General features: G+C 51.4%; 1 protein-coding gene and 1 pseudogene across 2 annotated transcripts in view; one reads left to right on the forward strand and one right to left on the reverse strand.

Annotated features, from left to right (window-relative positions):
- The window catches only part of Fkbp6 (FK506 binding protein 6), a 32,148-nt gene extending 13,463 nt beyond the window's left edge, over positions 1-18,685 (reverse strand). For both annotated transcript variants that reach the window (XM_004630573.2, XM_023714487.1), the window contains exons 1-8: positions 18,625-18,685; positions 18,273-18,390; positions 17,417-17,506; positions 15,842-16,044; positions 14,707-14,826; positions 7,282-7,476; positions 7,056-7,165; positions 5,666-5,758 (exon numbers count right to left, since the gene is read on the reverse strand). In XM_004630573.2, coding sequence (XP_004630630.1) covers positions 5,668-5,758; positions 7,056-7,165; positions 7,282-7,476; positions 14,707-14,826; positions 15,842-16,044; positions 17,417-17,506; positions 18,273-18,390; positions 18,625-18,681 — 984 coding nt within the window. In that variant the 5' untranslated portion in view covers positions 18,682-18,685 and the 3' untranslated portion in view covers positions 5,666-5,667. The remainder of the gene's footprint in view (positions 1-5,665; positions 5,759-7,055; positions 7,166-7,281; positions 7,477-14,706; positions 14,827-15,841; positions 16,045-17,416; positions 17,507-18,272; positions 18,391-18,624) is intronic.
- LOC111816593 lies at positions 8,001-9,235 on the forward strand (annotated as a pseudogene).
- Positions 18,686-21,349: the final 2,664 nt, after the last annotated feature.

The raw sequence follows: 21,349 nt of genomic DNA on the forward strand, positions 1-21,349 counted from the left end.
AAAAATTGAGGGGATCTTGAGGGCAGAGGAACCCTGCAAGGGCCACACACCTGACCAACAGGATCCCCAGAGGCCCCGCAGCTCTGCAGAACCTCTGGAAGCCAGTTGCCAGGCCAGAGGCCTTGACATCAGGTGCCTTGGGGTGTTACCATGAAGTTCTAGGTAGACAAGAATAACGAGATAGTAAAGGATACTGGACACAGAAAAGACTGGATTTTGCAAACAGATTCTCCTTGGCTGTGAAGAACAGGAAGGTCAGTGACCTGGGTGGGGGGCGGAGGAGTCCTCAGGGAGTAGGTGCTCACGGGGGCCTCTGAAGCTGAAGAGGGGAAAGGGAAGGCAGGGGCTCTGCAGGAGTGGCGGTGGGAGGCGAGTCCTGAGGTGGGAGGTCTTCAGCGGGGCTGTCCTGTCAGTGGAGAGAAGCTTCTTGCCACACAGAGGTCTGTGCTCAGCTGGGGACTTCCACTCAGCGCAGAGACCTAGTCAGTCAGCTCTTGGCCACACGAAGATTCAGAGAGCTTCTATTCTATGTGTCTGAAGTTGCTCCAGAGGACAAGGACAAGGAAATAAACCCGAGGAAGGGGATCCGGGAAATAGTGGATTTAGCCCTGGGATGGCAGCTGGGTCCCAGCCTGAAGTGCAATCTACAGACTGTTATGCAAATGGGAGGCTGCAGGAGGGGGGGCTCCCCAGATGACACGGTGCCCCAGAACCTGAACACAGATAAGGGTTGAGCAGGCAAACAGGTCAGTGACAAAAGGTAACTAGATTTGCAGGAAAAACAAAAGCTCTAAAAACTATACAAACACAGCATCGTTTATCAGTTAGTAATTTCATTATCCACAGCGCAACACAGAGAGTAGGATTTAGTTTATAAAACCAAAAACATCAAGATGAACATTGTATTTTTGTTACATTAACCTAAGAGGGCTGGCGAGATGGCTCAGTGGTCTAAAGCACCTACTTAGAACAAGCTTAGCAAAGCATCAGGGACCGACCGCGGTTCAATCCCCCAGCACCACATGCCAGCCAGCCCCGCCCCGTGGTGGGCTGAGCTGGCCACACACACACCTCTCTCTCTCTCTCTCTCTCTCTCTCTCTCTCTCTCTCTCTCTCTCTCAAATAAATAAAAATTAAAAAAAAAAAAAAAAAAAAAAAAAAAAAACCTAAGAGGCAGAGGGAGAATGGTGAAAGAACTGGAAGGGAAGAAAGGAGAGTCTGACACCGTAGGACAGCAAGTGACCAACACCTCCACAATGGACAGACAAAAGCTGGCACGGCAGCCTGGTACCCCACAATGCAGAGAGCTGTTGGCCAGAGGCAGGGGCAGTGAAGGCAACTTTCTCCTTCCACACCGCATGGCTTGTATTTCAGTGCAGCAGCCCCAGGCCAGACTGCCAGGGTGTGGCCTGGGCTGTCACCCGCTAGTCCTGCACCCTTGGCAAGCTACTGGGCTTTTTCAGAACTAACTCATGCTCTACACAGTGGAGACGAAACATGCGTTAGAGGGGTGCTTGTTTAAAACCAAGGGTCCAATAAAACATATGGACCCTTTTTATATGCCAAAGAATGCCCGGCATATAAAACGATTAATGAAAATTTATATCAAAAACAACAAAAATACACTTTTAAAAAAGCCTAAGGAATGGTGACTATGCTATCCAACCAATCTAGGAGAATAATAAAGTACAATACAATAAGCCTGAAGAACCCGGCTGGCCCTGCCAGGCTGTCAGTGTGGGTGGGCCCCCTCTGCCCCAGGCTGGGGGTCAGCCAGTGACTCCCTCAGGTTCTGCCCCCTCCTCAGAAAGCCTCTGGGTCACTCCAGTGCTATCCCTCCCCTTTCCCTCTGCCACGGGCTACCACACCCCTGAAGGTTTCTCTTCCCCAGGAAAGATGGCTTCAGGTCCACTGGAGCCACCCTCAGCCTCTCGCCACACAGCTCCCAGAGGGTGCAAGAGCAGCCAGCTCCCACAGGGATGGAGAGGGCTTAGGAATGACTGCGCCCATGGGGCTGAGCAGGGCAGGACACACTCCCTTGTGAGGACAGTTTCCTTTGGCAACCACACCTTACACTTGGTACTTTCTGAGCAGCAGCGGCGGCGGCAGTGGCAAGACCTTCGTTTGCTCTTCAAACAGGACTCTTCTACTCCCTGATTGATTTTTTCCTGAGACAAAGCCTTGCTATGGTATCCAGGTTGACCACAAACTTGTCCACTCAAGTGATCCTCTAGCCTCGAGCTCCTGAGCAGCTAGGGCTACATACAATGCCAGAGTACTAGTTGTGTGGTTTGTTTAGTACTTAGAGCAGGCTTTCACATTTCATCTTTCCTAGAAGTGCTTAAGGATGGGAACTGCCACCCTGTGCCTTCAAAGTCCACATGCACCAGGCAGTAACAATTTTGAGTACAAGACCAGGAAGGCCACGTACTTTCACCCTGAGATGTAGCCCTCAGACTCTACTCACATGGTCCTGCACAAGTGGAGCAAAGCAGAAAAGCCCACGGCACTTCCCTGAGGCCATACTTCAAAAGCAGCCCCAAGTAGCACTGGGTGGGGTGGCGCACACCTGTAACCCCAGCACCCTGGGAGCCTGAGGTAGGCCCAGTGCAAGTTCCAGCCCAGCTTGAACAATCTAACAACTTAACAAGATTCAGTGTCAAAATAAAAAATAAAAAAAGCTTGGGAGGTAGTTCAGTGCAAAGGCCCAGGTTGCCTTGCCCAGAACCCCCCCAATCCCCAAAATAAGCTAAGTAGAAAAAATGGCATCAGTTTTCTTGTCCCCCATCCCCATGGCAGGGCACTCAAATAGTAAATTCTCACACGAAATCAAACTCCATCCTTCTTTCATGCCTACCAGTTCTGACCTTTGGCAAGCACAGCACACACCTCACCTGTTGTACATTAACCATTTCAGCAGATGAAAATAGCTATTGAGAGCTCTTTAGACCTCTTTCCAAGTACAAAACATAATGGTAAAGGTCTCAGGTGCTAGCATGTTGGGACAGGCACCCTGGGTAAGGACAATGACAGAGAACAGGAACAGAAGACAGGCCACCACCAAACATTCCTTCAAGTGTCTCCAACTGTGACACACCAGTGCCCCAGCCCCACCATGCTCCTGAGAATGGCACTGTGGGGGTCTCAGTCAGGAGGCAGCAAGGAACAACCACTTACAGTGCTTCAATATCAGCCCTAATGCAGGACCACTGCCCCTGTGGCCTTGCAGACTACGGGGGAAACAGTTCCTGAACAGCCCGGCGAGTATTCGCGCTGCATCTGCTACAGACCTCGAAGTGTTCTGGAGCCTCAGAAACCCTGACCGCCACTGTGACTTCAGACTTCACCCCAAGTTGTCCTCCCTGTGGAGTTCATGTTTGGCCCTCCAGAAGTCCTGAGAACCACATGGCAGAACCACGACCACACCTGTCCCTGCTGTTGTTCATCTCTAGCACTAAAAGCTGGATCACAGCAAGACAAAGGTCCAAACTGAAAGACCAATAACTGGGGAGAGTTCAGCACCCGCCGTATCACCCCTCTGTTTATCTGCCCATCTTCTAACACCATGCCAGCCTATTTCACATGGTCATTGCCCCCTGAGTCTACCAGTCAGTGTGGGAAGGGTGCCACTCCCGGGACTCCACACACCCAACCAGGCCACAGTCCTGCCACCAGGTTCCTACACTGGAGTTGTAACTGGTGCAGGAAGAGGAAGAGAGTAGTAGGAAGCGTTCTGCCCACCAGAAAGGCTATGGCTGTGGACGCTGGCCTCCTTCGGGTGAGCGGGTGAGGCTGACCGGGCCCTGCCTGGTCTTCCCCTGGGCAAGCACTGTGCAGGCTCCTTCCTGGGCTCTGTGAGTACCTCTAGGATCCTGCCAATAACTGTCTGCTCTGGCCCACGTTTGAGATGGGCTTGTGTCTCTGGCACTAACAGATCCTGATGCCAACATAACAGCTTGTGGTCTGCCGGATAAGTCTGAAAGGAGGTTGGCCCAGCACCTTAGCTATTGCACCCTTGACCAAACCATTCACTGAGCATGCTCCAGGCATGACTCCCAGTGCTAGAAAACACAAAGCTGCAAAAGACAAGAACTCTCATATTGAAAAGTCCAGCCTCCCATAACCAGAGGCTTAGAGAACATGCTGGAGAGGATACCCATCTCACCAGACATGACCCTACAAGCCAGCAGGCTCTGCCATCTAAGATGACAGCATCACAACTGAAAACAGGTCTGTGTTGGCTATGGTGGCACACACCTATAATCTCAACACTTCGGAGGCTGAGGCAGGGGGGTCACCAGGACTGAGTTCACTTTTCACCAGGTAAATGAGTTCATGGCCAGCCTGCACTACACAGCAAGGCCTTGTCTAAAACGAGAAAGGAATAAAGACTGTCTAGTCAAAGCTAGATTGTCAACATAACCAGGTACTTAGTGCTTTTCAAATGACTGGCCACAAGTACAGTAGAAATAAGGGGCCAGCGAGAACATCGCACACAGTAGCTAAACCATTACGACCTCAGCAGCAGCAGGAAGATGACCGCTGCCGTGTTGCACACGTATGTGGTCCCTGCGGACGTGATGGGCATTTACTAGTTAGGAATACATGGGAAACTATCTAAAAATCACCAGTCTCAAATGCTTACAGACCGAGAAGCGTGGCAAGCACAGGAGAGGAGGAAGGGAAGGCAGCTGTGCAGCCAAGTCTGCTGTTCGCAGCCGGTTCTGGAAGGACAGACGCTCACCCGTGGCAGAGGTGTCGGTTCCCCGTGCCAGCCTGCCGTCTGCATTGGACACCGACAGGAGCGGAGCACGAGACATTCTCTGACTTGCATCTCAGCTCAGAGTCCCCCAAAGACCTGCAGGCCTGGTCACAGGGCCTCATCAGCGAGGAAGGCAACATTCCCTTCCCACGGCAGACAGCATGGGGGGGCAGTGTGAGCGCATCTGGGATGAATAGGCCTTTTCACTGCCCCCTCCTCTCAGCTGCTTTTGTTGTGACAGAGGTAGCAACAAAGACATTTATCGCCAGGAACCCGCTCAGCAGCTGTTTCACACTGTTTCTTGTTTAACTTCTCTCACAAGCAATCAGAGTTATCTGCCCTGCAAAGCAGGTGTTCAAGGCAGGCGACTGTGTTCCCATTAGTTTTCTTAAGTACTAACAGGCCAGACTAGGACGTTATCTCCCGTGCTCCTGCGGATGCCTCGCCCTGTGCCTGCGACATCAGACATCACAAGTCCTGTCCTAGGCAGGGACGTTTGCTTCCGCCCGGCTGGTTCTAGTGTCTTCAAGCCTCTAATTCTAGCGGTAAGCAGAATCTAGGGGGCACAACCCCCCTTCTCCCCGATGCCTACATTGTGTCTCCTTTGGTGATGGGTTAGAGATGAAATAAGGCTGGAGACCTTTAAGTTCTTAGGAAAAAGCAGGCTTCTTAAGAAATGCCTGACTCCTTCAAAGCTCTCCTAGATGAAGGTGTTAATGCCAATACTCACCGTCCCATGCTCCAATCTAACATGGGAGTTTAATATAAAATATGGGAAAAAAATGCTTTTAAGGATGTTAAAGCCCTGGGCCTCCCCTCCTGTCAGCAGCAACAGCCGCTGTGCTGTGTTTGGGGGAGCAGCACCCTTCTCTACCGGGCCAAACCCCAGGGCCCTTCCGTTACCTTCAGGGCTCTCCTACCGTGGAGCCATTTTCATGAGAAGCAAACATCCGGTGACACATTTCTTTCTGTCTATCCATGTAGTCCCTGTAATAGCTGCAGAGAAACACACAGAGTCTGTTTGTAAGAGGTGACACCTGGTGGCTGGAATTCTCTGCTCAGGTACACGCACATCCCGCAGGCCTTCCACCTAAGCAGGAGGGGTGGAAGCCACACCGCAGAGGCAAAGAGACAGGCCAGGCTCCGGAGCCCGCAGGGGAACCCCAGGCACACACAGCTGCGTCTCTGAAAAGACAGCAGCCATGAAGGAGGCGGCTCTGGCCCTGGGTCTTAAGGCCAGCTCCTGCCAGGCGAGCCTTCCCAGCCAGTGACTTCTACGTGGACATTTTCTTGCTAGGTCATGATCAGACCCCCAAATTCCACCTTTGACCAGAGAGAATGCTTTTACATGGCAGAACAGGAATTCCCAGGGGTGCTAAAGGCCTGAAATGCACCCAGATCCAAACATAAGCTGCACACACCTCTTGCAATACTAATGCGGCCTTAGCCAGTAGTCTGGGTCCATGCTGAGAGGAGCGGAAAATCTCACCAAAGCAGAATAAAACTACACTTTCCAAACCAGTGGATATCTTACTGGGTAACTCCTATTTATTATTATTATTATTATTATTATTTATTTATTTATTTATTTAATGGATACAGGGTCTCACTACACAGTTCAGAATTACAGCGATCCTTCTGTCTCAGTCCCTGCCCCCCCCCCCCGTGCTGGAATTACAGGCATGTGCCACCATACCTGGTTTCAGGGCCATCACAGGGCACCCAAGGTTCTGGGGCCAGCAGGTTACATGGTACTGGGGATTGAACTTGGGTCCTTGTACTTGCCAGGCAGGCACTTAGACCACTGAGCTATCTCCCCAGCCCTAGGCGACTCCTATTTATACAAAAATATTTTTAAAGTTTTCTACAATAAACCCGTAATTTTTATATAGAAAAGTGACATTTCTAAGAGTAGTGTCTCTAACCGTTGGGTAAGAATAGACCTGGCCAGCGCCTTTTGGCCACAGCAGGACCTCTGTGGCTGCCCCATATTGGTGGGTCTCCCATGACAAATAGGGCTGGGTGTGAACTGCAAGACCCTTCAAGGCCACCTCTCTAGGCCTACCCACCTGTCTGCAGGAGGTAGGAAGTGGCCAGGCACTAAGGTAGGAATTCGTTCCCCTCTCTGCTGGGAACTTCTGGGTCAGGGCACCGAGCACCTGAGCAAAGCAGCCTGGCACCACCTCCTAGCGGGGCCTGGGCAACACTTCCCACCCGTCCTCTGCCTGGGCGATGCCTGAACAGTCCACATCGCATGTGCCCCTGGCTGCACAGCTGCCCACAGAGGTCTCACCTGGCCAATTTCTTCAGCTCGTTATTGATGTCATGATTGAAGGGCTGCTCCTTCTGGGCACGAACTAGGAAGTCTCGGGCCTGCTCGTAGTCAGTCAGGAGGACACAGGCCTGTCACAAAAGGGTGAACTTTAAAGGCAGACTGAGGCTCTACCTTGGGGTGCCAGAGTTGAGCACCATGGCTTCCTTCCTGGGGTGCTTGTTCTCAAGCCCCTCCCCCAGCTCACCTGTCCACACCTGAAGAGGGCCTTGGCGTTCTTTTGGTCAATGACCAGAGCCTGCTCTCCATAGCGCAGGGCTGTGGCAGGTTGGTGCAGCTTCAGGTACACCAAGGACAGGTTCAGGAGGAGGAGGAGCTTGGCAGCCTCCACCAGGTGCTGCTCCTCAGGGGGCACCAATCGCCTGCGCAGCAGCAGCAAGGCCTGGGGAGAGGGCAGGCAGATGGTCGGGAGGAAAAGCATACAGATCGAAAGCCCCAAAGAATTCACGTGCACAAAACCATCAGAGTGAAAAACCAAGTCACACAAGATCAATATAAAAAAGTCAAGTTTTGGGCTGGCCTAGGCGGAGGAGATAGCTCAGTGGAATAAACACTTGCCGAGCTGTTCTAAAGTCCAGAGTCATCATCTTGAACCCAGATAGCTGCTGGGCTCCAGGGAACCTGGCGTCCAGGCTCAGAATCTGCCGTCAAAGACTGTGACACGCTCCCCTGAGAACCGGCAGCCTTCCTGGACCCAGAAGTTCCCAGAAGAGAGGGGGACAAATTCCCACCTCAGTGCCCGGCCTCTTCCTACTTCCTGCAGACAGGTGGGTGGCCCTAGAGAGGTGGCCTTGAACGGTCTTGCAGTTCAGACCTGGTCCTGTTTGCCATGGGAGACCCCCCACATGGGGCTGCTGCAGGGGTCCTGTTGTGGCCCAAAAGGGCTGGTCAGGTCTATTCTTACCCATGGTAGAGCCACAGTCAGATCTAAACATGGAGCCTGCCGAGTCAGACATTTGCAGACTTATGGAAACAATTTCCTAAAAATAACATTCTGTCCAACCCACTGTCCTTGCCCATGGACGACCTGCTGCTGTCCCCAGAAAATATTGTAAACAGGCTGGGAGAAAACCCAGATGAAGATATCCAGGTGTCAGCAGCTCCTGTACCACAGCCCCCAACACCAGCAGCCCTTGCCCATCCTCGGTCCCCTGCCATAAGCCCTCCTGTGGCAACTATGGTTTCTGCCTTGGCTTCCTTCAATCTGGGACAGCCACGTTTGTCCCCTGCAGTACTCCTGCAACCTCAACAGGCTATTCTGCCAGCTGGTGAACACCTGCCCTGTGCAGGTATGGGCTGAATCACCAGCCCCACCTAGTACCCAGTCCACGCTGGCCATCTACAAGAAATCACAGGGGCTGGGGAGATAGCTTGGCAGTCTAAGTGCCTGCCTGGCAAGCACAAGGACCCCAGTTCGATCCCTAGTACCACATGCCACGCTGGCCCTGCAACCCCAGGTGGCCATGCCAGCCACCAAAACCAGCACATGACAGAAGTTGTGAGGTGCTCCCCCGTCATGAGCGCTGCTCCAACAGTGCTGGCCCGGCCCCTCCTCAGCATCTTGTCTGGGTGGAAGGAAGTCTGCATGTACCACACTGGGATGGCACAGCCAATTTTCACCACAGTGCGGCAGTGGCCTATGTCTGCCTGAGGGCGCTCCGACTGTACCACTATCCACTAAACTGCGTGGGGGCATGAACCGGAGGCCCAGTCTCATCGTGTTCACCCTGGAAGACTCCAGTGGGAAACTAACTGCTGGGGCAGAGCAGCTTTGAGGCGAGTGTGTGTTCCTGGCCTGGGAGAGACCCGGCCACAGAGGACGAAAATTTCCGAAAGAGAGGAGGGTCACGCCCCGTGCCAACAACAGGAAGCATTAGGTGATCACTGCCCACCAACACGAGCTCCTCTCCACAGCCAAAGAAAAAACCCTGGCTGGAGAATACTTCACCCTTAAGATCCGTGGGCATGAGTACTTTGAGATGCTCCCAGAGCTAAATGAGGCCTTGAGCCTCAGGATGCCCACACTGAGAAGGGGTAGGGGAGAGCAAGCCTTACCCCAGCTACCTGAAACCTAAGAAGGGGCAGTCTACTCCTGTCATAAAAAACTAATGTTCAAAAGATAAGGACCTGATTCCGACTGACATCCTTTGCCTCTCCTCCCCCGTCAATCATGTACCCCAGCCCCCACTCTGCCTTGCCCTGGGATTTGGGACTCTGGTGCTTGCATCCCTTCCGGGTGTAGGTGTGCCTCAGAAAGGTGCAGGAGTGCTGCCTGGACACCATGCAAGAAAGTGGCCTGTCCTGGTATCTTAGAAGGGGTGGTGGGAGCTAGGATGGGCCAGTTGGGTTTTTAATACATTAACTGTGAGGAGACTTAGGAGAGGGAAGAAAACATTCTTGCACATAAGGATCAGCGTTTACAACCAGCCATATGCTCAGCTGGAAGCCCAGTTCTCCAATTGAGCTCACCGGAGGAGCTACAGCAGGTCGTTTCTCAGCCCCCAACTTGAATACCCACATCCATGAAATGCTGATCACCACCACCTACCAGGTTTTGTTGTGAGTGCTGATCAAAGAATGTACGTCTGACCTTACATCCGTGGGGGCTGGGGGCAGAGTTTCCAAGGTTAGGACTCCGGCCAAAGCTCAGCAGCCCCCGCCAAACGTGCTGACCTCGGCACCGGAAAGGAAATCTCACCCGCTCACGCCCGCAGGCCTCCAGCTCCAGCGCCCAGGGGGTCTGCACCCACCAAAACCCATCTTACTTCCCCTACACACACAGGGGCAGCTTCTTGTGTACTCTGGGAGGCACAGCTATACTTGTCACCCTCATGCTTTTCCTTTTATGTCAGTTTCTTATTTTACAATAGAACTTTGCTATCAAAAAATATATATACAAAAGTCCCAGAATTTTTTTCTTTTCTTGGCACCAAGTATCACACTCAGGATCCTGCACTTGCCTGGCAGGCGCTGTGCCACTGAGCTATACTCCCGGCCCAAAGTCCTGTGATTTCTGGTGGGAAATCCATGCAGAGCCTGCGGCTGAGTGAGATAGAAGACGCTCACTGCGCTCTTCTCCAGCTCTGTAGGAATAAGCAAGGTGTATACCAATAAGAGTGAGGACAGGAAGGGCATACATGGCCCACTGTGCAGGTGGGGACTGCAGTGGGGTGACAAGAATAGCAGAGACGGGCAGTGACAAACTAGAAGTGGAGCTGTTGGAGGAACAGGTCCTATGTTCCCTTCTGTCTCACTGGGTCTAGATACGAGCACCTCTGGAGTTGGGCTACTTCTGGAGAAACGGAAGCAAAGGAGCTCTTGGTTCAGGGGCAAGACGCACAGCCTTCCCTTGCCGCCGTGCTCACTCCAGAGTAGTGCAGGCCGGGATCGACCCCGGTCAGGAGGTGCAGGCCTAGGACACCTACGCACTGCTGTGCACAGCCACCATCGGGCCACACTGCGTCCCACCAGGCCCTTGGGGCTCCTGAGCAGCTTTCTGATGCCCTTCCAAATTTTAGTGGTCAGCCAAAGATCACAGCCTCAGTGGACAAGGGCTCCTGTCTCCCAGCAGCTGTCTTCCCTTCTTTCACAGGAACCAGATCTCCTTGCCGGACACATGTCTGTCTAGGTCAAGGGCACTTGCTAGTCTTCCGGCAGCAAGGGACGGCCAGAGCAGCCTCAGTATTCCTGCAGTCCGTGGCAAGACTGCAGGCTGGGCTGCATCCTCTCAGCCCTTTGCTTCCTTCTGCCTCCCAGAACTCAGAGACCACAGCCCCAACGCTGGCCCCACCCCCGAAGCGAAAAGTCTTGGGACCCAAACTCTGTGCTGCGGGGCTACTGCAACCCTAGTCAACGCCCATCCATCCAGTCACCAAAGAAATGCTTGTCTTTATGTCACCGTTCCTCCTGGTCTTTTGGCAATTGCCAACCAACTCTGCAATTCTGCCATGTACAGAAAGCCACACAAAGAGAACTGAGACTAGGAAAGACGATTCTGAGAAAACTTGAAAAAGAAACAAGATAATGTATACATAACGTAAGAACAGAATGCCAGAAGACAGAAATGAAATAAAGTATATCTCTGAAGTTAAAAAAAAATTCTCAAAAAAAGTCTTTTTTCTTGAGATGGCCTTTGCGCTGGTGCCTTAGCTGGTCTGGAACTGGTGGGCTTGGGCCACCCCCTTGTCTCAGTTCCTGAGGAGCTGGGGTTGTGCGCCCCACTTGGCAAAAAGTACTTTAAGTGAAAAAAGTTCCTTAGAAGAGAAGGCAAAATAGTCAGGAGAGGGGCAGGGAGATGGCTCAGTAGAATAAATGCTTGCCTGGCAAGCGCAAGGGCCTGAGTTCAATCCCCGGTTCCTAAAAAAAAAAAAAAAAAAAAAAAAAAAAAAAAGGTCAGGAAAATCTCACTGACATTACAGAGGAGGGGGGGGGAGAAAGAGTCTAAGGGGAAGGGGGTTAAAAAAAGAGGATGACTCAAGGTGAGGAGCCTAACAGTTAATGATTAATAGAAGTTTTATAAAAAGAGAACAGAGGAGAGAGTCTGGGTAAATTATCAGAGAAATAATTTAAGTTCCCCAGAACTGAGGAAAAATCTCCTCAATAAGATGGACAAATGGCTCAACACTATGAAGTTTTAAATGGTATACACACGTGCGTGCATACACACACACGTGAGCGCACAACTGTAAAATGCAAGGATACGGGAGGGAGAATATCTTAAAGACTACAAAGAAAAATAAGGCTATGTATATAGCAAGCTCCACGGTATCAGATGTGTATATCTAGCAACATCAGACTTAATAGTAACTCTACAAAAATAAAAAGGAAGTTTTAGCCACACAATTGTATTCTCTATCAAAAGGAATGCACGGAGAAAAACGGTAGCAAATCCTTGGAGAAGAACAAGAGATGCCCCAGGACAAAAGCTGTGCTGCAAGCCCCAAGAGCCCCCAGCAGGAATGGTGCCAGGGCCTCAGAGAGGCTTCCTAACCAGGCACAGCGGTGCACAGCTGTGATCCCAGCACTCGAGGAGGCTGAGGCAGGAGGACTGCGAGTTCGAGTCCAGTCTGGACAATTTAGAGACTGCTGTAAAAAAAATTAAAAAGGCTTGGGATGCAGCTCAGTGTGAAGGGCCTGGGTTCAATTCCCTGTAAAGCCAAAAAGTGTGTGTGTGTGTGTGTGTGTGTGTGTGTGTGTTCCCTTCTTGTAGGAAAGTGTGTAAGGAAACAGCAGAGCGCAAAGAGAAAACTGAGCAACCAAGCAGTAACTTAAGGGGCAAAGAGGAGTACTGCACGAGAGACGGGATGAAGTGTGGAAAACTCCTTAGCTCAGCAGGATGTAATATTTATACAAGCTGAATAATGTAAAACTGAGTATCAATTTTTAAAATGATGACACACTGATATGAAGAAAATAGAAATGAGAGTGAGAACCAAAGCCTCACCTTCCATAATGAGAAACTAAAAGATGTCAAAAAAGAGCAAGCCATTTGTCAAGGCTGAGTAGAGAGAAAAGAGGAGAAGCAATTAGAAAACGGTGGCCCTGGGGCAACTGGGGAAGGAGGACGGGGGCGGAGTGAGTGAGGGGTACCAGGGTGAGCAAGCGGGCTCTTGGGAAGTCTCACTGCTGACAAGATCCAAGACTGAATCACACCCCTCGCCTTGCAAGCGTAGGCTACTGTCTACTCCAAAGACGTGGCAAACACATTTGCTCTCGTCTCCTCTGCACACATGGATGTGAAGTCAGACGTGGCAGGTGCTGTTACCTAGCGTCTGCCCTCCCCTCTGACAGAAAGCCCACTTCATTCCTGACAGCACTGGGCTGGGGTTGAGCCCCAAGGGGGAACACTTGCCCAGCACACACAAGAGCCTTGGGTGAGCCACTGCACAGCAAAACCAAACCCTCTCATTTCCCAGCATCCCATGCGGCTAGGGTGTCCCTAGAACATGGATCCTGGCAACAAGATGTAAGGTCCCTGGGACAGGCAGGGATGGAAGCTTCTGGAAAGTGGTTCGCACAACACACACAACACAGACCCACATGCACATACACACTACACACACCAGACCCTGCTTCCCTCCCTTCTTCCAGCCAGGATGACTCTGTGATGCTGAAGACCAAGTGACTTTCTTGAGAAAACAAACAAGGAATGTCTAGGACGGCTAAGTGACAGAAAGGACGTGGGCTCCCTGAGGGCAGTGTGGGACTGCTACCCCATCCCTGCATGGTGAAAAGACACATGTGCCGATTCTCAGGATCATGCTGCTTTCGGCTGAATGCAAATCCCGAAGAGCTGCTGTTTAGTATACAAGTAGGATCAAATCAAAACATCCCTACATTCTGTCCTGCTCACCTGGGGGTACTGGAGGGCAGCTGGGTGCACCGAAAGTGCTCTTGATGTTTGCTGAATGAATTCTAAAGGACACAGAGAAGGGCTGCAGCATGATGCAGCGTCACAGGAGAAGCCTGACACACCAGAACCACCCAGAGTGACACTAATCTCTGCCATCTGAAGTACCTGAAATGCAGGGGCAGATGGGGTGGAGAACTGGCAGGTGGAGGATCAAATACTGGGAGGATGTTTTCTTTTAAGACAGGGTCTTACTCTATAGTACGGGATGGCCTCAAATTTGTACAATCCCCCTGCCTCAGTCTCCCAAGCGCTGAGATTACAGGCCGGAGCCACTATACCTGGCTTGAGAGGATTACTTTCTAATTAGTGAATTTTATTTTTTAGAGCCCTGAGATGGAATTTGTGTGTGTGTGTGTGTGTGTGTGTGTGTGTGTGTGTGTATGTGTGTGTGCGCGCGTGCCACCAGGGTTCAAACTGGGGACCTTGCACTTGCCAGACAGGTGCTTATGCTGCTGAGCTATCTCCCCAGCCTGAGATGGAAATTTTTAAAATATCTAATTAAAGTATATACTCATGCAGGTAAGTCCGAAATAGTACACTGCTCAATGAATTTTCAAAACTAAAATGCACCATTGTAACAACCACCAGATGAACATACTCAATGTCACATCTCCTCTGAGACCCTGTCCCCTCCCAGTCACCACCTAACACAAGGATTTTTTATTGTTTATTTTTTTTTTATTTTAACATTTAGTGTGTGTGTGTGTGTGTGTGTGTGTGTGTGTGTGTATGTGTGTGGCCAGCTCAGCCCACCAGGGGGCGCGGCTGGCTGGCATGTGGTACTGGAGGATTGAACCACGGTCCCTGTGCTTTGCCAAGCTTGTTCCAAGTAGGTGCTTTAGACCACTGAGCCATCTCTCCAGCCCCAAGGATTTTTTAAATAACTATTTATTTGGTACAGTGTCTTGCTATGCAGCTCGCTCAGAGCAGCTCAGACTCAGTGATCCTCCTGTCTCAGCCTTCCTGGTGCTGGCATTACAGGCATGTGCCACCACACACGGCATGAGGTACCCAGGGATTGAACTCAGGTCTTTGTGCTCGCCAGGCAGGCGCTTAGACGGCCAAGCTATTTCTCCAACCCTGATGATTTTCTTTAGTGGGATTTTTCTTAATGGCTGCCCACAGGGCACACAGGAAGAAGTCAATTTTTCAAGCCAGGAGGTTCTCAGGCTCTATACTTAACTTTTAGCATACTCTTACCCGTTTATACCTCACTTTGGCATCATAGAAGCGATTCTGGCGGAAAAGGTAGTTTCCAAGGTCCTTTTCGGTCACTGCCACTTTGAGGACTTTCTGAAGTGGAAACTGGTCTTGTTGTTCCTGAGCACCAAAGACAGAGATAGTAAGAAAGCCAAAGCCACAGTGCCACCATGGAAGTGGTGTGGTGCGCATGCTCAGCTGGGAAACTTCAAACTTGTTCACAACCCTGTGAACAAGGACCTCTGAGTGCCATCAGTGTCACTGCGGTGTTGCTGGCCCCCTCCTCCAGACCACACCAAAAGAAAGCCTGCTGCTCTCTTTAGCCCTCCTCATCAGCCAACTCCACAGACTTGGGAATGGTGAAGCTCAAGCTCACAGCCACTGTTCGTCCAACAGGCTGTCAGCAGGTCCTGTTTGCTCAGAGCCCTGGTCTCTCTGGCCCCTCAATGGAATCACCTGTGGACACTCTGTCCTGGCCCTACCCAGAGAGCCTAAATTAATATCCCAGATGCAGGACCCAGGCATTGGCAGGAACCTCTGCTCTGTGGAAAGAGGACAGGGTGAGACCCTCAGGAGGCATGCTGGGAACAACTTAGCTGAGAACATGTCCTGTCGTATAGGGATACAGCACTCCAGACATCAATGGTTACATGTGCCATCAGCGTGCGACAGACAGAATGGTAAACAGTGAACGTGACGGGCAGGTTAAAAGGCCTGTGCCTGAGAGACACGTATAAGGGAAAGGGCACAAAGGAAAGGACAGGCTTAAATTACTAGGACAGTGACCATGCATCCCAGTTTTCTTGACACTGTCCTGGTTTACACGTGATGTCCTGGCTGTGTCATCCAGCTAACAGCTGCTTTCAGTCTCAGGGTCCTGGGCTGACCACCGTCTACATACTTGCTCTAGAAATCAGTTACCAAGGCTCAATTGGCTGAAAACTAAACAGTGTAGAAAAGCAAATGTGCACTGTCCTGGACAGAAAACAGACCAGAGCCTTACCAGACAGGCAAGACCTGAGGGAGAGGCCAAGAGGCCCAGGGTGGAACCAGGGCCTATGAACTTCATCAGCATAGCCCGTCTAGAACCACCCCTGTCTCTGGGAAGTGCTGCCGCCTGTGTTCTAGAACTTACAGCTGAGAGGGCACAGAACTTGTCTGACTCAGCAGAGTCAAGGAAGTCGAGCAGTTCAATCTCAAACAGGACGGTGGCATTTGGAGGGATGAGGGGTGGGCAACCCAGGGCTCCGTAGGCGTAAGTCGGCTTGAACAGAAATCTGGCCAGCTCCCCTCTCCGCATGCTCAGCAGGCCCAGCTCCATGCCCCAAAGTGTAATATCTGAAAGAAGGAGACCCAGAATGTGGGTAAAGCTCACCCAGCACCCTGTTTGGTGCTAGCAATTTCTTTTCCCTCCAAGTCAAAACCTTTCCAGGTGACCGCCCAGGCCTTCTACCCTGTGGTCCCAACTCACAGCCCCTGCCACTCCCAAACTCCAGCTTCTCCAGGCTCAGCCATATCCTGGCCTCTACACTCCCATCACAGGCTTCCTTCTTTCTGAACATCGTTGTCCTCCTCATTCCTTCCACCCTTACTAGCATCTTACGCTTCATTATATTTTTTTTTTTAACGTATTTGGTACAGGGTCTCACTACGTAGGTTGGACTCCCAGTGATTCTCCTGTTTTCAGCCTCCCAAGTGCTGGGATTACAGGTGCGCGCCACCATGCCCAGTCTCAATTGCTTCTCAGTGCACCCCAGGGGTGGGGCCAGCATGGCTCCCCAGGGAACAAACCCCAGCCTCTGTGCTCTGCCTAAGCAGGTGCTTTAGTCCACTGAACTATCTGGCCTGCCTGCACATCTTACACTTCAGGGCTGGTTCCAAGAGCCTCCTCTTCCACGGAGCCTTCTATAATCGCCCAGCTGGAACTAACTGCACCTTAATCAAGCACATGCCAACACCACTCCGCTCTCTCAACCACTCAGCCAATTCTACCAGGTTAGTGTAGTTGTCTGAAGGTAGGTCAATCCCTGTGACCAAAGCGAACCCTTAAGGGCACAGAGTTAAGTCATCTGAGCACAACCTCTATCATGCATGGTGGGAAAGGAGCGCTCAATAATTAATCCACAGTTAAAAATGCTCCATGAGATTGGGTGTCCTGAAGAATTTCTGTAATCCCAGCACTTGGGAAGCTGACGCAGGAGGATCATTGTGAATTTAAGGCCAGCCTGGAACTATACAATGAGCTCAAGGCCTGCCTGAACTATATAGTGAAACACTGTCTCAAAAAGACAGGGGAAAAAACTCCACAATGACGTTAGGATGTAAATTTAGCTTTGCCAGGTAGACTGCCCCCCCAAAATCTGGGTGTCAAGGGGAAATGGGGAAGAGAACATGGCTGATTCACTGAAAGCCACCCTCACAGAAACCAGCCCTGGACACAGTCTGTGCTCTGCACACACTTCGAATCCAACAGTGTTGTGTGTTTTTTCATTTTGTCCTTCTGAGACAGGGCCTTGCTATGCAGTTCAGGCTGGCCTTGAGCTCACTTTGTAGCCCATGCTGGTCTCGAACTTGCAGTAATCCTCCTGCCTCAGCCTCCCAAAGTGCTGGGATTAGAGTCATGCGCTCCTACACCCCAGCATTCTGAAAGCACTGTGATTCATTTGTCCCCAAGTAATCCTGCCATTTCAAGCTCCCGGTCTCAATTTACCCTCGCCAAGCTTCATGAGCCGAGGTGTTTTCCGGAAGCAGTTAGAGTCAAAGGGCTTGTCCATGTGCTCCAGGTATCCAGAGTATTTCACTAGGACAGAAGAAAGACAGTGAAGCAGAAACAGGCCCAAGCACACCCGCTTGGCTCTATCACACCACATCTGGACTTGTCAAGGAGGAATGGCGGAACTCTGGAGTTTAACTGCGGCTGTGAGCCACAGCACTCTTCTGACCTCTGGTCGCTGGCCCGGCCTTGAGGCCCAAGGGCTCTGCTGCTGTCTCTAGCACTTTGCTCACCACTTGGATGCAAAGCAGGGAGGAAAGGCCTTGCTTTCCTCTTAAGTTCCCCGGTCCAAAGAAAGCCTTTCCAATCCTGTCCTGTAAATGTGCCTCTCCCCCACACTAGGGCCTTCCGGCTAAGCTACAAACCCAGCTGGGGTTTTTTTGCTTTTGGTTTTGGGGTTTTTTTTGTTTGTTTGTTTGCTCTTGTTTTTTTGGACAGGGTGTACAGGGTCTCACAGAGTAGATCGGACTCGTAGTGATCCTCCTGTTTGTAGCCTCCCAAGTGCTGAGATTACAGGTGCGAACTCCCAGCCTCTATGTCTGCCTAAGCAGGCGCTTTAATTCGCTGAGCTATTAGGCCGGCCCCCTCCCAGCTGTTTTTTAAATTTTCAATTTTGAGACCAGGTCTCACCTAAATGGCCCAGGCTGGGCTCCAATTTACAATCTTCCCATCTCAGCCTCCCACGTGTGATACACCACCCAGGCCACAAAGTTGTTTTACAATGTGCCATCCTTCTCCCAAAGGGCCATCACAGTTTCCTAAAGACAAAAAGTCTGGCTGCAACCAACCATACCAAGCACAGAGGCCTCACGTGTCACCAGATCTCCAGCACCTTCTCGGATGACATCCTTCAGTACACCCCTGTCCCCGGATATGTCCAGCATCTTCTGACTTAACCTCTGGTACTGCGACTAGTGGAAAGCAAAGGCCAGACCTCAGTGCCTCATGGATATGTGAGGGTGGCTACCCCAGGTCAACGACCCCAAAGCGGTGTCCCAGGCGCCCTCACTTGGCCCAGTGGGTGCTCCCTGCCCAGGACTCCTGAGTGCTGGGCGCTTCCCCCCATTTCCACGCGGCCTGGCCTCCCTGCCAAGAGAGCGCTCAGGCCACCCTCCCGCGGGGCTATGACTGCAGCAGGTTCCTACTTGGCAGTCGGCACCCGCCACAGGCATCTCATTCTGGGACCGCGAGGAGGTATTCATCACTCCCGCCCAACCGCCATCAACAGCCTTCGTGCTGCGAGGCACGTGACGGACCGGGGAGTGCTGAGCACCAGAGGAGGGGGTGGGCCCAGCGTGAGCATGTGACCAGGCACGCAGAGACTGATTGGTGGTGGGGCAGGGCGGGGTGGGGCGGGGGTGGGGTGCGCAGAGCATGCTGGGGCACGTGCCTGGGGACGTGAGAGCTTGAGGTGCTCACCCTGAGCACGTGACTGCTTGCGCGGAGGATGGTGGGGCACGTGACTGGGCGCGGTGCGGGATGGGGGATGTGACAGGTCCCACAGAGCACAAAAAAACTTGCAGGTACAGCATGAGGGGCAGAGGGGGGGCACAGGGAGTGGTAGGTAGCTTAGGGAGGTGCAGGGAACAGTAGGGACATGGGTGGGACGCCCAACTGGGGCAGGGGGCAACTACAGCTGCAGACAGGGTCCAGCTCTGACCTTATTTCTCGAGAATAACCTCTCCAAAGGGTGACCATTTTATTACCAACCGTTCACCCTGTGGTCTCTCTTCCTTCCCCTTCAATACCACTCTCCCCTGCCTCCACCAAGATAACACAACTGGTCTTGTGGTTTGATCCCTCAGGCCTCTCTTTGTCCTCTGGCTACCAGACTCTTGTCAGCACTTGACAAAGTTGACTTCTCTGACCTTTAAGCACTTTTTCTCTTGGCCTCTGGATTAGTGTTAGTGTTCTATCACTGTAGTAACAAAGTACCACAAAGCTAGCAGCTTATGGCAGCACCCACTTCTTAGCTCACAGCTGAATAGCTTAGAAGTTCTCTCTGGGCCCAGATCAAAGTGTCAGCCAGGCTGTGTTACTTGCTGCCCTGGGAAGAGGCCAGATCCAAGTCCATTCAGATTGTTGGCAGAATCCACATTCCTGCAGCTCTCACTCGGTATGACGTCACCGTCTTGAGGCTCCCATCCAGTGGATTCTACTTGTGCTTGGCATCCTCTTCAGCCACATCTTTCTCTGAGTCCAGCCAAATAAAATTCTCTGCTGTTAAGGGCTCCTGTGATTAAACTGGGCTTTCTTTGATCATTCAGGTCCATGACCTTAACCAAATCTACAAAGTAGTCTTTCTTTTGCTATGTAAGGTAACATTCACAGATTCCAGGAATTGTGGGGTAGAGATCTTTGAGCTATTCAACCTCCCACGGATTCCAGGGCACAGCCCTCTCCCTGGCTTCCTCCTACCTCTCTGGCCAGCCTTTCTTAGCCACCCTTCTCTTCCTGACCCCTAAAGCACTAGCAGACTCAGTGCCCATCCTTCCTTGAATCTCTTCATGTCCAATTGTAGTTTTCAGTCTCGGAGATCCCAGCTGTTCCTAAAGCTTTACATACGTTGTACCTAAGCGTACGGGACAAATGTGCTGCCAGCTTGTGGCCCCCACAGAACTGCAGAGCTGCAAAGATCCAGCCTCCTGTGTTCAGTGATTCGCAACGGGGAGCCCAATACCAGCAGCCTGCATGTTGCCAAAGACCTTTCTAGAAATGAACACTTTTTAAAATGTTTTTTTTCTGGCAATGAGGATTGAACTAGAACCTTCCTTGCACATGCTAGGCGAGCACTCCACCACTGAGATACATCTCCAATCACTTTTTAAAACTTTGAGTTGGACTCTTGCTATTTTTTCCCAGGCTGGCCTCAAATCTGTGACCTTTCTGCCTCAGCCTCCTGAGAAGCTGGAATTACAAGGATATGCTACTATGCCCGTCTTAGAGGTTTACTTTCTTGGTTCTGTCCATGTACTCCTGAAACACCCTGGGGCAGGGGCCCAGCAGTCTATGTGTTGACAGGCCCTCCACGGAATTGTGGTGTTTACTGAAATCTGCAGCCCGTGGGCCACTCAGCCTCTGGATGTTGCAAGCATCTGTCTCTGGATTTCCCCCTTCTACTCTTCTCATCTTGTTTTGTCACTGTCACTGACTGCCATCACAGGCCATCACAGACCACGCACCCAGGTGCTCAGGCCACTGTGATCCATTATCTGGGGCCATAACAGCAAGAGTGCTCTGTTGAAAATATAAATCGGGTGCTACTTCCTTACTTTAAAGCACTCAGTGTTCAATCTCCAGCACCCAAGTGGGGAAACGCTTCCCGATGATTCCCACTGCCTGGGGAGTCAAAGCTCAACTTCGGCCCTGGCGCACAGGGCAGCCCTGCCTCCACTCAGGCCTCATCTCCTGCAGCCCCTACTTCCTTGTTGTGTTCCTGCGACAGCTCCCCTCTCTAGGGTACCTTGCAGATACCAACCTCTTCCCAGCCCTTTGTTCTTGCTGACCTACTGTCTGGGCAGCCGTTCACGTGGCTGGCTGCTTCATATTCTTTACCTTATTAAGTAAAATTTTGTAGGAGGCCATGAATCTGGGTTGGGCACCTTCGCAAGGCCTGGCAGACCAAACCAATGTAGAAGAGTAACTGAGCTTTGGTTGGCCACAGGAGGTTCTATGCTGTTAACCAATAAAGCTGTAAAAAAAAAAAAAAAAAATCCAACTAGTCAAGCTGTAACCAATAGACTAAACTGAAGCTAATTAAGTTGCTGTCTATGCCTTGCTCCCTGCTTTTTTTTTTTTTTTTTTTTGCTTCAAATTCCTGGTTTAATAAGGACTTGTTTATTTTGAGAAAAAAGATCCCAAACATCAGGC

This window comes from Octodon degus, unplaced genomic scaffold (assembly GCF_000260255.1).
Source record: "Octodon degus isolate 3935 unplaced genomic scaffold, OctDeg1.0 scaffold00035, whole genome shotgun sequence".
NCBI lineage: Eukaryota > Metazoa > Chordata > Mammalia > Rodentia > Octodontidae > Octodon > Octodon degus.